Consider the following 15,035-nt stretch of genomic DNA (forward strand, 5'->3'; position numbering starts at 1 on the left):
AGATCTCATAAAGGGAGGAAAAATATTTCTGAATTTCGTTTGTCTCAACCCCAAAAAATAATTGCCCTTTCCAGATATTGAGATAGCAGAAATTTGAGTTTGATTAAATGACATTAACCCATGCTGCTTGTTGCTCAAATTTTGGAAAAATTAAATTTTTGGCCAAAAAGCTAACATATCAAGCCATAGCTCCAGAATGGTAAATAATAAAAATCAACTTAATATCTCAAAAGAAAGCCAATATTGTTCTTCTAAACTCATTTTCTATGCATAAATGTTGTTAGTTTAAGTCAAACCAAGTTACAACAATATTTAACCCCAAAACATGACCCGGTACCACTAGGATTGCACTTTGTGTATTTTGTTATTAACTGATAAATTTCGCTTTTTTTGGTATATTTTTTAGTTTCAAGTGGAAAAATAAGAAACAAAATTATACTGATAAGTCTAATGACATTTTTTATTTTAAAATATAAAAGTCAGGTACTGTATATAATAGACACAAAACAGACCCAAAAATGATACAGATATAGTAGTCCTACAATCATGAGTTGATAATTTTACATAGTTATTAAATCTATTCTAGAGCTTTTGTTTAAGTAGTTTTTGAAACGTCAGGATGTAATGCTCGGCATTTACTCACAACTTGGAGGACCTGTTGCTTTTGGCCTTTATCTTTTGTCAGAAGGTTGTTAAAGCCGTTTATTAATTAAACACCACGCTCAGCCATATCATTAACTACTTTTAATTTTTACATGTTTTTTTATCTGCTTTTATATTAAATCAGTAAAAAATGTAAACGTTTTTTCGGTTAGTAAATTTATAAACCCTCCATCAACTACCTGATTTAATTTTTGTTTCCTGACTTTTCAGTTCACAATCCTAGTGTGCTCAGATGGTTCATCAGTGCTACTGAGCAATTTATTAGCCATCAACAACTTTTTGTCATCTGTAATGGTGGGATCAAAAAGATAATCCCATCAACTCTGCATTCAAATACCACAAATGGTTAAAATTTTGGTCAGGGCTATTTCTGCAATGTTGTTCTCATATTCTTTATAGTCTAGCAGACAAAATACCTAAATATTGCTGTGGTGCAACATGAGCTTTGGAGCATTGAACCAAGCTTTACAATAAATTTTCATTAGAAAAACAGATATGGCACGCATAGAACTTTCTTCTTCTTCAGATATCTTAAATTGATGGTCAAAAATGAACATCTTAAAGCAGTAAATAGCTTTTGCCATCCACCTAGCATGATGAATGGCTCCTGGAGTTCTTATACCTGCAACATTGCAGTATAAAGATCCAATAAGTACCAGAGGCAACTGCTATAGCTCCTTAAAGTCATCCCTGGGGTGGCTCTCAGTTAATTTAGTTTCAAACTCATCAGCTAAATTTTCAATTACTTCTGGATTTAACCGCTTTTGTACTAGATTGTCACTGATACCTGTGTTGTATTTCCCTTTGTCTGTCTTGGGCCATGCAGTGAGGAACCTCTTAGTAATGTCTGAATGAGGCCCAGTAGTTGATTATATTTTTGTATCAAATACGCCTCTTAACAGAATTTCCAAGATATGATAATGGCAAGTTAGGTATAACAACTCTCTTCCTAAAATTTGCTCCAATGTGACTCATGCTCCTTTGAGTCTTCCTTTGTTGTATGCTGTAATGTTGAAGCACATTGTCTTGACATGTGTTGGAAAGACCCCATTCATGTAGGCATTCCACATACAGCTATGGCTTGCTCCTCTCCAGAGCTATTTGCTGTTATAGGAACTCCCACCGACTGTTCCTTTTCGCCATATGATATTGCAGTAGCTATTTGCTAGCATTGTTCATTTTTTAAAATACCTGGTAAAAGTTTACTGCCCCCATCGACAACTAGGGGCTCTTTTTCAGTAATATTTACTTTATAAATTTTTTTTTTTAGTATATTGTTCTCTGATCATTTGCCTTTTAAGGTGTAATGAAGTTTTTGAGACTTTGTACTCAAGAGGGTTAAGATTTAGTGCTTCTAGAGTAGCTATTAAAATTATTGTGGCATTTCTGTCAGATAACTTACATCAACCTAACAAAACGAACAATTTCATGTTTAAAATGTCTTTAACACCCCTTGCAAATGAAACTTTCATCCTCTTGATTTCCGATGGTCCTGGATCTTCTACAGCTTCTTCAGGGGTATTCATTTTCTCCAAGACTCCAATTTCCTGGTAGATGTTGTCTACCAGGCTCAATATTAATGCTGTGTTTCCTTTTTCTTTTTATCTGTCCAGAGGAATTTTCTTTGGTAAACTAGTCAGGTAATCCCCATAGAATAAAAGATTAAATTTGAACTAAAGGCTTATTATGTTTGAAAATTGAGTTTCAAAATAATTTTTAATAAGAAATAGTTAATTCCAAGACAGATTATGCAAAAACCCGTAAAATTTTTAGAATACCCCAAACTGGCTTCTAAAGGTACCAGGTCGCGTTATTGGGACTAAAGACTGTTGTAGCTATGTTTTCCATAAAATGACAACAATTATGTTTAGAATATAAAGTTTCAAGAACAACATTGGCTTTCTTTTGAGATATTAAGTATGTTTTTTTTTTATTTACCATTCTGGAGTAATGGCTCCCTACATCAGTTTTTCGGCTTCCTCTTTACACCCACTTAGGAACTTCCCATTTCCTTTAAATCCTTCTTTATGATATCCTCCCACCCAAATTCTACACAAACAGCTTTCCATTTAGCATTAGACAGATGTCCAACAAGGACAATCTTTGGTAATCTGTCATCCTTCATCTGCAGCATTTTTTTTTTTTTTTTTTTTAATTTATTTATTTAAGCTTGAAGTAGTAAAAGCATTAAAAAAGAATAAGGCTCCAGGTGCTGATAGGGTGGTAAATGAGTTTCTTAAATATGGTGGCTCTGAGGTTAGAAATAAGTTACTGAAGATTATGAATATGATTTTTGAAAAGTAGGAAATACCTAATGATTTTAGGAAAACCTTAATTAAGCCACTTTATAAGAAAGGTGATAAAAGTGAGTGTGGTAATTATTGAGGCATTAGTCTGGTCTCTGTAGGTTGTAAATTACTTAGTAACATGATACTTTTTAGACTAAGAGATGCCATAGACAAAGTCTTCAGAGAAGAACAGTGCAATTTTAGAAAAGGTAGAGGATGTATTGACCAAATTTTCACTCTTTGGTTAATAATTGAGAAGTGCCTGAGTTGTCAAACACCTTTGGTCCTCAGTTTTATAGATCATGATTAAGTGGTTGATTCTGTTGATAGAAGAGCTTTAGTAAAGGTTTTATCCTTGTATGGTATACCAGACAAATACATTAAATTGATTAATGCTATGTACAAGAATAACACTGCTGTAGGTAAGGTAGGAACTGAGGTTAGCAGCTGGTTTTGTATTAAATCAGGAGTTAAGCAGGGTTGTGTTCTATCCCCCTTTATATAGATTATTTTGATGGACTTTGTCTTAAGAAGCACAGGAAAGGCAATGGGAGACCCTGGAATAAAATGGGGAGGAACATTTCTCCTGGACTTATGCTGGATTATGCTGATGATTTAAGCATCCTAAATGAATGAACTTTTAGAGGTTTTGCGAGTTCAGGATGCAAGAATAGGTTTGAAAGTTAATGTTAAGAAGACTAAGTCGCTAAGGCTAGGAATAAGTGAAGATGAAAAGTTGACGTTGGGTAACGAAAAGATTATGGGAAGCTTCACTTACCTTAGTAGTATTACTAGTAAAGATGGTGAAAGCAGTGAAGATGTTAGAAGTAGAATAGCCAAGGCTTAGGGTGTTTTTCACAGTTAAAAAAAGTTTGGAAGAATAGGAAGATAAGTCTGCAAACCAAGATTAGAATTTTAGAAGCTACAGTGATGAAAGTGGTCAAATATGGCTCTGAAGCATGGACACTCTGAAAAGCAGATGAAGATTTGCTAGATGTTTTCCAGTGAAATTGCTTAAAGATTGTTCTGGGTACCTGGCTGACTGTAAAATGTGGTTCAATACTGCTTTCTAGGGCAATACTGACAGAAAGGTTAAGATGGCTAATGTACGTTCTGTGGATGAAGGATGGCAGATTGCTCTGTCCAAAACAGCTCTGTTGGATTTAAGGACTTTGGTGGGATGATTTTATGAGCAGTGCAAGGTTACTTCTGCTCACCTTCCAAATGCTGTTCTCCATCCCGATAGCACAGCGCACTCTCAGGTGGTTTGGACACCTCCTATGTATGCTGACAACAACCCCAGCAAGAATAATTTATGATTTCAACCCAAAAGCTCATGGTTGGTCCTGCCCAAGGGGCAGACCCTGGACCAGGTGACAGGATAGTCTCAATAAATTTCTGGAGATGGCCAACATTGCTGTCAATGAGGCCCCAATCTTAGCACCAAACCAGTCAGCCTAGAGGAGCAGAGTTGCAATGCTCTCTACACCGCCCCCAACATGACAGGAGCCCTAAGTCAAAGTCAAGTAAGTCAATATATATATATATATATATATATATATATATATATATATATATAAACCATTTTTCGATCTTTGGATAATCTACTTATCTATTTATATATAAATAATAATATATATATATATATATATATATATATATATATATATATATATATATATATATATATATATATATATATATATATATATATATATTGACTTACTTGACTTTGACTTAGGGCTCCTGCCATGTTGGGGGCGGTGTAGAGAGCATTGCAACTCTGCTCCTCTAGGCTGACTGGTTTGGTGCCAAGATTGGGGCCTCATTGACAGCAATGTTGGCCATCTCCAGGAATTTATTGAGACTATCCTTCCACCTGGTCCGGGGTCTGCCTCTTGGGCAGGACCAGCCATGAGCTTTTGGGTCGAAATCATAAATAATTCTGGCTGGGGTTGTCGTCGGCATACATAGGAGGTGTCCAAACCACCTGAGAGTGCGCTGTGCTATCGGGATGGAGAACAGCATTTGGAAGGTGAGCAGAAGTAACCTTGCATTGCTCATAAAATCATCCCACCAAAGTCCTTAAATCCAACAGAGCTGTTTTGGACAGAGCAATCTTCAGCAATCTGCCATCCTTCATCCACAGAACGTACATTAGCCATCTTAACCTTTCTGTCAGTATTGCCCTAGAAAGCAGTATTGAACCACATTTTTCAGTCAGCCAGGTACCCAGAACAATCTTACAATGAATAACCGAGTCCAACTCGAAGCGAGCAGAAATTAGCAAAGGTTGGACTCAAACCCCTTATGCCTTTCCAAGGCCAGAACATAATTTACACTTTACTGAGATTTTTCCTTAAATCCAACAGAGCTGTTTTGGACGGAGCAATCTTCAGCAATCTGCCATCCTTCATCCACAGAACGTACATTAGCCATCTTAACCTTTCTGTCAGTATTGCCCTAGAAAGCAGTATTGAACCACATTTTTCAGTCAGCCAGGTACCCAGAACAATCTTACAATGAATAACCGAGTCCAACTCGAAGCGAGCAGAAATTAACAAAGGTTGGACTCAAACCCCTTATGCCTTTCCAAGGCCAGAACATAATTTACACTTTACTGAGAAAAATACAAATGAATTTGCATTGTCAGTTTAATATACATATACTGATATTTAGTAATCAAAATGTTAATATTATTTGATTTATAAAAGTTGTAAAAGTAAAACATTTACTTTTATAACCTCTATAACTCCTCCTGATTCTATAAGTTATACTGCCATATGTTGTCGTATTCGTCTCTAAACATAATTAAATAAAAAAAACAAGTTTTTTAAACTGAAAGTAAGGAGCAACATTAAAACTTAAAACGAACAGAAATTATTCTGCATATGGAAGGGGCTTTCCCCTCCTCAACGCCTCGCTCTTTATGCTAAAGATTTTTGTTATCTTAAAGAATAATTGTGAGAAAGAGTCAAACTTAAGCGCAAAGAGCCAGGCGTTTAGGAGGGGAAAGCCCCTTCCATATACAGAATAATTTCTGTTCGTTTTAAGTTTTAATGTTGCTCCTTACTTTCAGTTAAAAACTTGTTGTTTTTATTTAATTTCTGAACGTTTTTGAATTAAAGCAGGTTCTGATTTTTGCTCACCGTGCATGAATAATAAAAACGAAATTTGCATATTAATTTTACTTTATTTGGTTAAATGGCTTTATCGAAAGTTGTTTAATTTTATTTCCGAACGTTTTTATTAGTAATAAATATACGTAACCTACGAATTAACTTACGTAACGAACTTCTATATTCATATATTTTTAATACTTTGCCCCCTAGTCAATACCTTGCTCTTTAAGCTAAAGTTCAAATTTTGTTCCAATTCTTTAAAAATGACCCCTTAATCACCCGTTAATTAGAATAGATAGCTCTTTTGAAAGCACTAAAAAAAACTATAGCGTAAAGAGCGAGGTATTGACTTGGGGGAGAACCCCCTCATATACGTAATAATTTCTGTTCATTTTAAGTTCTAATGTTGCTTCTTACTTTCAGTTGAAAAAACTTGTTTTTTAAAATTTAATTTCTGATTGTTTTTTAAATAATTATGGTAAATCCGGCGTCCCCGGCATAGAAAGAGCCTCACCCCCCAAGAACCCTCATCCACGGAAAGATTCTCCCATGGTCGCCCATCCGTCAGCCCCCCCCCCCTTCCAGATAAAAATTATTCCTCAAAATGCAACTACAAGTCCCAATACACACTGCAACATTTAAACAATGGGAAAAGTTCATAACTTGCAGCCCTTCCCCTGGGAACTATTGGGGATTAAGTCAGCCTCAAAGACATATTTATTAGATTTTCGACTATGCTGAACAAAATGGCTATCTCAAAATTTTGATCGGGTGACTTTGGGAAAAAAATGAGTGTGGGACGGGGCCAAGTTGCCCTCGAATTTTTTTGTTGTCGTATTCGTCTCTAAACATAATTAAATAAAAAAAACAAGTTTTTTAAATTGAAAGTAAGAAGCAACATTAAAACTTAAAACGAACAGAAATTATTCTGCATATGGAAGGGGCGTTCCCCTCCCCCACGCCTCGCTCTTTACGCTAAAGTTTTTTGTTATCTTTAAGAGGACTTGTGAGTAAGAGTCAAACTTAAGCGCACAGAGCCAGGCGTTTAGGAGGGACAAGCTCCTTTCATATAAGGAATAATTTCTGTTCATTTTAAGTTTTAATGTCGCTCCTTACTTTCAGTTTAAAAAACTTGTTTTTTTTATTTAATTTGTGAACGTTTTTTTAATTAGTGCAGGTTTTGATTTTGGCTCACCGTGCATGAATAATTAAAACGAAATTTGCATATTAATTTTACTTTTATTTGGTTAAATGGCTTTCTCGAAACTTGTTGAATTTTATTTACGAACGTTTTTATTAGTAATAAATATACGTAACTTACGAATTAACTTACGTAACGAACTTCTATATTCATATATTTTTAATACGTATATTAGGGGGTTGCCCCCTAGTCAATACCTTGCTCTTTAAGCTAAAGTTCAAATTTTGTTCCAATTCTTTAAAAATGATCCCTTAATCAGCGTAAAGCTGATTAGCTTTACTTAATTAGCGTAAAGAGCGAGGTATTGACTTGGGGGAGAACCCCCTCTTATACGTAATAATTTCTGTTCATTTTAAGTTCTAATGTTGCTTCTTACTTTCAGTTGAAAAAACTTGTTTTTTTAAATTTAATTTCTGATTGTATTTTAAATAATGCTTGGAAATCCAGCGCCCCCTTCATAGAAATGTCCCTTACCCCAAACAAACATCCTCCACGAAAATATTCTCCCGAGTAACCCCCTCTTTCAGCCCCCCCCCTACCAGAAAAAACTTCTTCCTGAAAACGTCTATACTTCCCAATAACCAATACAAAATGTAAGCAATGGGCAAAGTTTATAACTTGCATTCATTCCCCAGGGAACTGTGAGAGATTAAGTCATTCTAAAAAACGTATTTATTAAATTTTCGACTATGCTGGACAAAATGGCTATCTCAAAGTTTTGATCGGGTGACTTTGGGAAAAAAATGAGCGTGGGAGGGGGCCCAGATGCTCTCCATTTCTGTTGGTCGCTTAAAAAGGACGCTAAAACTTTTAATTTCCGTTCCAATGAGCTCTCCTACGATATTCTAGGACCACTGGGTCAATACGATCACCCCTGGGAAAAAAAAAAACAAACAAACAAATAAACACGCACCCGTGATCTTTCTTCTGGCAAAAAATGCAAAATTCCACATTTTTGTAGATAGGAGCTTGAAACCTCTACAATAGGGTTCTCTGATACACTGAATTTGATGGTGTGATTTTCATTATGCTTCTATAACTTTTAGGGGATCTTTCCCCCTTTTCTCAAAAATCAGGCAAATTTTCTCAGGCGCGTAACTTTTGATGGGTAAGATTAAACTTGATGAAACTTATATATTTAAAATCAGCATAAAAATATGATTCTTTTGATGTATCCATTGGTATCAAAATTCCGTTTTATAGAGTTTCAGTTACCATTGGAGTCAAAGCAATTTCAGATGTTTTCCAGTGAAAATACGGAATAATTTTGGAATAATTATTCTGTATATGAAAGGGGCTGTCCCCTCCTCAACGCCTCGCTCTTTACGATTTTACTGGACTCAAGCAATTTCACTGGAAAACATCTAGCAAATCTTCATCTGCTTTTCAGAGTGTCCATGCTTCAGAGCCATATTTGACCACTTTCATCACTGTAGCTTCTAAAATTCTAATCTTGGTTTGCAGACTTATCTTCCTATTCTTCCAAACTTTTTTTAACTGTGAAAAACACCCTAAGCCTTGGCTATTCTACTTCTAACATCTTCACTGCTCCCACCATCTTTACTAATAATACTACTAAGGTAAGTGAAGCTTCCCATAATCTTTTCATTACCCAACATCACCTTTTCATCTTCACTTATTCCTAGCCTTAGTGACTCAGTCTTCTTAACATTAATTTTCAAACCTATTCTAGCACCCTGAACTCACAAAACCTCTAAAAGTTCATTCATTTAGGATGCTTAAATCATCAGCATAATCCAGCATAAGTCCAGGAGAAATGTTCCTCCCCATTTGATTCCATGGTCTCCCATTGCCATTCCTATGCTTCTTAAGACCAAGTCCATCAAAATAATCTATATAAAGGGGGATAGAACACAACCCTGCTTAACTCCTGATTTAATACAAAACCATCTGCTAACCTCAGTTCCTACCTTACCTACAGCAGTGTTATTCTTGTACATAGCATCAATCAATTTAATGTATTTGTCTGGCATACCATGCAAGGATAAAACCTTTACTAAAGCTCTTCTATCAATAGAATCAACCACTTAATCATAATCTATAAAACTGAGGACCAAAGGTGTGTGACAACTCAGGCACTTCTCAATTATTAACCAAAGAGTGAAAATTTGGTCAATACATCCTCTACCTTTTCTAAAATTGCACTGTTCGTCTCTTAAGACTTTGTCTATGGCATCTCTTAGTCTAAAAAGTATCATGTTACTAAGTAATTTACAACCTACAGAGACCAGACTAATGCCTCAATAATTACCACACTCACTTTTATCACCTTTCTCATAAAGTGGCTTAATTAAGGTTTTCCTAAAATCATTAGGTATTTCCTACTTTTCAAAAATCATATTCATAATCTTCAGTAACTTATTTCTAACCTCAGAGCCACCATATTTAAGAAACTCATTTACCACCCTATCAGCACCTGAAGCCTTATTCTTTTTTAATGCTTTTAGTACTTCAAGCTTAAATAAATAAATTAAAAAAAAAATGCTGCAGATGAAGGATGACAGATTACCAAAGATTGTCCTTGTTGGACATCTGTCTAATGCTAAATGGAAAGCTGTTTGTGTAGAATTTGGGTGGGAGGATATCATAAAGAAGGATTTAAAGGAAATGGGAAGTTCCTAAGTGGGTGTAAAGAGGAAGGCTTTGAATAGATTGGGATGGAGGAGGAGTGTGTGTAGCTGCATTGACCTCAGGCAGCTTGATGTTGCAGTGAGTTATTATTATTAGTAGTAGTAGTAGTAAATCTTATAGACAAAAAACCCTTTTCAAATTTAACCAATTAGTTTTGCTTACTTACTTCCACAGTTCAGTATGACACAAGTATGATCCCCCTAACTCTCCCTTTGACTCCCTACTGTCACTAAGTCTTCCTCACAAAAAAAATCTCCCTTCACATCCAAGGTATCACAAACTTTTTTACTTTCCTCTATATCTTTTCCTGCAACTCAATTATTAACCAAAGAGTGAAAATTTGGTCAATACATCCTCTACCTTTTCTAAAACTGCACTGTTCATCTCTTAAGACTTTGTGTATGGCATCTCTTAGTCTAAAAAGTATCATGTTACTAATTAATTTACTACCTACAGAGACCAGACTAATGCCTCAATAATTACCACACTCACTTTTATCACCTTTCTTATAAAGTGGCTTAATTAAGGTTTTCCTAAAATCATTAGGTACTTCCCCCTTTTCAAAAATCATATTCATAATCTTCAGTAACTTATTTCTAACCTCAGAGCCACCATATTTAAGAAACTCATTTACCACCCCATCAGCACCTGGAGCCTTATTCTTTTTTAATTGTTTTAGTACTTCAAGCTTAAATAATAAAAAAAAAAAAAAAATGCTGCAGATGAAGGATGACAGATTGCCAAAGATTGTCCTTGTTGGACATCTGTCTAATGCTAAATGGAAAGCTGTTTGTGTACAATTTGGGCAAGAGGATGTCATAAAGAAGGATTTAAAGGAAATGGGAAGTTCCTAAGTGGGTGAAAAGAGGAAGGCTTTGAATAGATTGGGATGGAGGAGGAGTGTGTGTTGTTGGCCTCAGGCAGCTTGATGTTGCAGTGAGTTATTAGTAGTAGTAGTAAATCTTATAGACAAAAAACCCTTTTCAAATTTAACCAATTAGTTTTGCTTACTTACTTCCACAGTTCAGTATGACACAGGTATGATCCCCCTAACTCTCCCTTTGACTCCCTACTGTCACTAAGTCTTCCTCACAGAACAAATCTCCCTTCACATCCAAGGTATCACAAACTTTTTTACTTTCCTCTATATCTTTTCCTGCAACTATATCTCAGTTGAGGAAATTCTCAAAATGTTCTGCCCATCTCTCTTTAATTCTTTCCTTATCACTAATTGTGTCCCCATTCCTATCTGTAACTGGGCTAAGTCTGGATTGACTACTCCCTCTCAATTTATTAACATGCCAGTACAATATTTTACTATTATGCCGTCAAGCTGCATCTTCCAGATCATTGACAATTTTATTCATACCTCCTTAGTTCATATTTTAATGCTTTTTCCACTTTCTTTACATTCCTTTTGTCTTCATATGATCTATCAATCTAATAATTCTTGTACAAGTCCTTTCTACTTTCTATTAAACATAAAGCTTTTTCACTAATTAGCTGCAGTTCTAGCTTTCTTCCCTAAGACACCTTCAGCAACTTTACAAATTATTTTTCTAAAATTATTCCAACCATCTTCCACATTATCAAATTTTAAACTCTGAAGTTTAGTATTCAACTGTTCCTGGAAAGTTTCTCTCAAACTAGATGGTGATCTTTATTTTTAACATCAATAACAGCACCCCTATACACCCTAGTATCTTGTATTGATCCTACCAGTCTTTGGTTTGCTATAAGATAATCAATAAGATTTGCTGTCTTACCATGTTAACTTATGAGCCATTTTATGACCAAACACCATATTGGTTATAACTAGAATGTTATACCTACAAAATTGCAAAAGTCTGTATCCATTACTGTTTTCTTTTCCTACACCAAATTTACATTAGAATCCCTATTTCTACCAACCTGGGCATTAAAATCTCCTAGTAAAAACATCATATTTCTACCTGGGACACTGAATGGTAAAATCCTGCTTTAGCTACTTTTGGCTATCTTGGAAAGGGGTTAGGTTAGGAAAACGAAACTTTCAGGGGTGGGTCTACAGGCTAAAGTATGTCCCAGAAAGGTATTTTGAAGTACACATCTCCCTCTAGAGGGTCCTGGTCTTTGATGACCTTTAAAAATCTGTGTGTTATAAAAGTGAAACCTTGCAAAATAGATCTTCTGCTTAAACAAAGTACAACAAAATAGTTTTCAGCTTCACAACTTTGTTCAATCCTAATTTATAAGGTTATAAAGATATGCAAATATATTTCCTAAATTCTGAAGAAACAACATTGATATGCCTTAAAATTCTAGCCTACTCAAATAACAGGAATTGCATTTTCAGAATTAAAAGCCAGAGAAAAAGAAACTGATAACTGAAAATTATGGTAAAATGTTGTTCTGTGAAAATTTCAGTATGTAGGCCCTATAGACCTGTCATGCAGGAAAATTTCAAGACCCTCTGGAGGGAGAAGGAGTGGAGGCAGGTACTTCAAAATATCTTTTCAAGACATACTGTAGCCTATAGACCCATCCCTGAAAGTTTCATTTTTCTAACATAACCCCTTTCCAAGACAGCCAAAAGTAGCTAAAGTAGAGTTTTACTGGGGCACATAGGCCTACTACTATAACTGATACCCTGAACTTTTCAGTCATAAAAAGAACAATTAGTAAAAAGGGAGTCATAAAATGAGCATTAGGCTAGGGTGTAAAAAGAGAGGCTTTGAATAGATTGGGATAGAGGAGGAGTCTGTGCAGCTGTGTTGGCCTCAGGCAGCTTACTGTTGCAGTGAGTTGTTAGTAATAATAGAAGTAGTAGTAGTTTGATCTTAAACAATTTTAATAATAACCATCTTGATGCATAGCCTAGCTTAGATTTTTAGCTAGGCTATTCATTGATATAAATATATATACAATTCTTCTCAAATCTTCTTTGGTAATAAGGTGTGAGGGTTTTATTTTTACATAATTTTGCTCAATTGGATACTGGTTTTTTAGCCTAGGCCAGCTGATAGCCTATGAAACCACTGGCATTCAGTTTGTAGCCTATTCAGAGACGAAACTATGAACTGGTTGGCATATCAAAAAACAAACCTTTACAAAATTTTGTTGCTAATTTGTACAGTGTTACAAGCTGTATTCCCCAATTTTCTTGGATAAGGTCTTCCATTTTTCTCAGCTATTATTGGTTGGAATTTTTCTATATGAATAGTAATTTGTATGGTTGCCAGTAAGCTTCCGAAGCAGGTCTTTTAAGGCTATTTTACTAAGAAAGTAAGAAAGCGTCACAGATTTTTTTTTACACTTTCTACGTTTTGTTAAGAAATAATGTTAGTTAACAAAAAAAAAAAAAAGAAAAAAGGCAAACTTTCTTATTTTATTAAGGAATGATTCCTTCCCTGTCAAACCAAGTTAAGGAATGGTAAAGACTTACTAGTCTACCAAGTTTCTTCAAAAGAGTTGATAATAATGCAATTCGGCCGTAGCCTGCCCAATTTCATAAACATAAGTAGCCATTCACACGGGGCTTAGGCGTAGTTATAGTCACATCTAGGTTCCAAGCTTCTTTGTTCACATAGAACGCTCTTTCCTGAACCTGGATTGACGAAACAGGCCAATCATGGCTTGTGAATTTGGCACATGAATTGGAAGTTGAAAAATATGTATGAAAAGGTCCAGGCCTTAGCGTTTTTGTGTGGAGTTTTTTTTGGATTGGGACTATATATGCTCATTGCAAGCCAAGCTGGTACAAACAGAAGAAGAAGGATATGGACCAAAGAAATCTTCAAAAAGCCAAGGACCAAGGAAATCTTCAAACCTGAATACATATTTCAACCCCAAAAGTGGCAGTTTCTCCACAATTGACCTACAAATTGTGTCTTTAAATATTTTGAATAAAATTTATATAAATAAAATTGATAGTCTCTGTACTGACCACGTTTGCTCCCTAAATGAACCTGCTGAAACCCTATCACATACCTCCAAATATATCAACATTAAAGCAAATTGGTCTATGTTCCAAAATAAGCTAAATTATGAAATTACAATTTTCACCCAAAATTCTTGCATTTCAAACGCAACAGCTGACACACATGCTGAAGTTTTGGCCTCTTTATTAATAAATACAGCTAATCATGCTATCCCATGAACAACATCCAGGAAAACCTTTTCCAAACACATTCCTAAAGCATGGTGGAACAATGAGTGTCGAAATAAATGGAGAACAAAAAAGGTGGCTTGGAGAAAATTCTTAAAAAAAACCATCACCTACTATATATTTTAAAAAATTACAAGCAGAATCTAATCTAAAAAGAACCATAATAAATGCTAAATATACCTACTGCAATAATTTTGCTAGTAATATCTCCAGAAAAACACATGAGCCAATTACACGTAAAGTTATAAGCCATATCTGTGGGGAAAAAACTTCCACCAACCCACTTCTGTACGAGCTTATTCATAACAATACCCATTATGACAATGATAATGAAAAATCTAAGCTATTTGTCCCTCGTTTTGTTAATAAGCTAACATCAAATAATTGCAGGAAATGTCCCCAATTCCTATGAACCCAAGTTACCAACCTCGCCCAGGATCCGAGTATATAACCAGCCCATTTTCAATACAGGAAATGAATAACGCAATACATCATATTAGGACCAAGACTAGCGGCAGCTATGACAATAAAAACCCTACATGGATAAAGAATCTCACCCCTTCATACAAACAGGAACTTCTAAATTGTTATAATCATGCTTGGGCTTCATCTATGTTCTCCAATATCTGGAAATGTTCGTCCCTCTTACCAATCCTAAAGAAAAATAAACTAAAAAATAACCCTGAGTTTTATAGGAGCATAATGATTACTCCTGTGATGGGGAAAATAATAGAGAAAATGATCTATTACCGACTCCTCTGGTTTGTTGAAAAAAATAATATGATCCCTCACAGTCAACCTGCTTTCAGGAAACACCATTCCTCAAAAGATGCTTTCATATTGTTAACAAATGCAATAAATGAATCATTCTAAAAAAATAATGTCCTAGTTGCAGCTTTCCTAGATTTTGAAGGGGCATATGACAATGTGAACCACCAAATCCTTTTAAATAAAATTACAAT

At 35.2% G+C, this 15,035-nt stretch overlaps 1 protein-coding gene across 1 annotated transcript in view; it reads right to left on the bottom strand.

Moving 5' to 3' along the window:
• LOC148950057 (Golgi resident protein GCP60) overlaps window positions 1–13,116 on the bottom strand; it is a 62,198-nt gene extending 49,082 nt beyond the window's left edge. The window contains exon 1 of the mRNA XM_089092090.1: window positions 13,011–13,116. Within this exon, the coding sequence (XP_088948216.1) occupies window positions 13,011–13,086 (76 nt within the window). The 5' untranslated portion in view covers window positions 13,087–13,116. The remainder of the gene's footprint in view (window positions 1–13,010) is intronic.
• Between the last annotated feature and the right edge of the window lie 1,919 nt (window positions 13,117–15,035).

Source organism: Artemia sp. Qi Xiang Cuo, chromosome 7 (assembly GCF_049724085.1).
Source record: "Artemia sp. Qi Xiang Cuo chromosome 7, ASM4972408v1, whole genome shotgun sequence".
NCBI lineage: Eukaryota > Metazoa > Arthropoda > Branchiopoda > Anostraca > Artemiidae > Artemia > Artemia sp. Qi Xiang Cuo.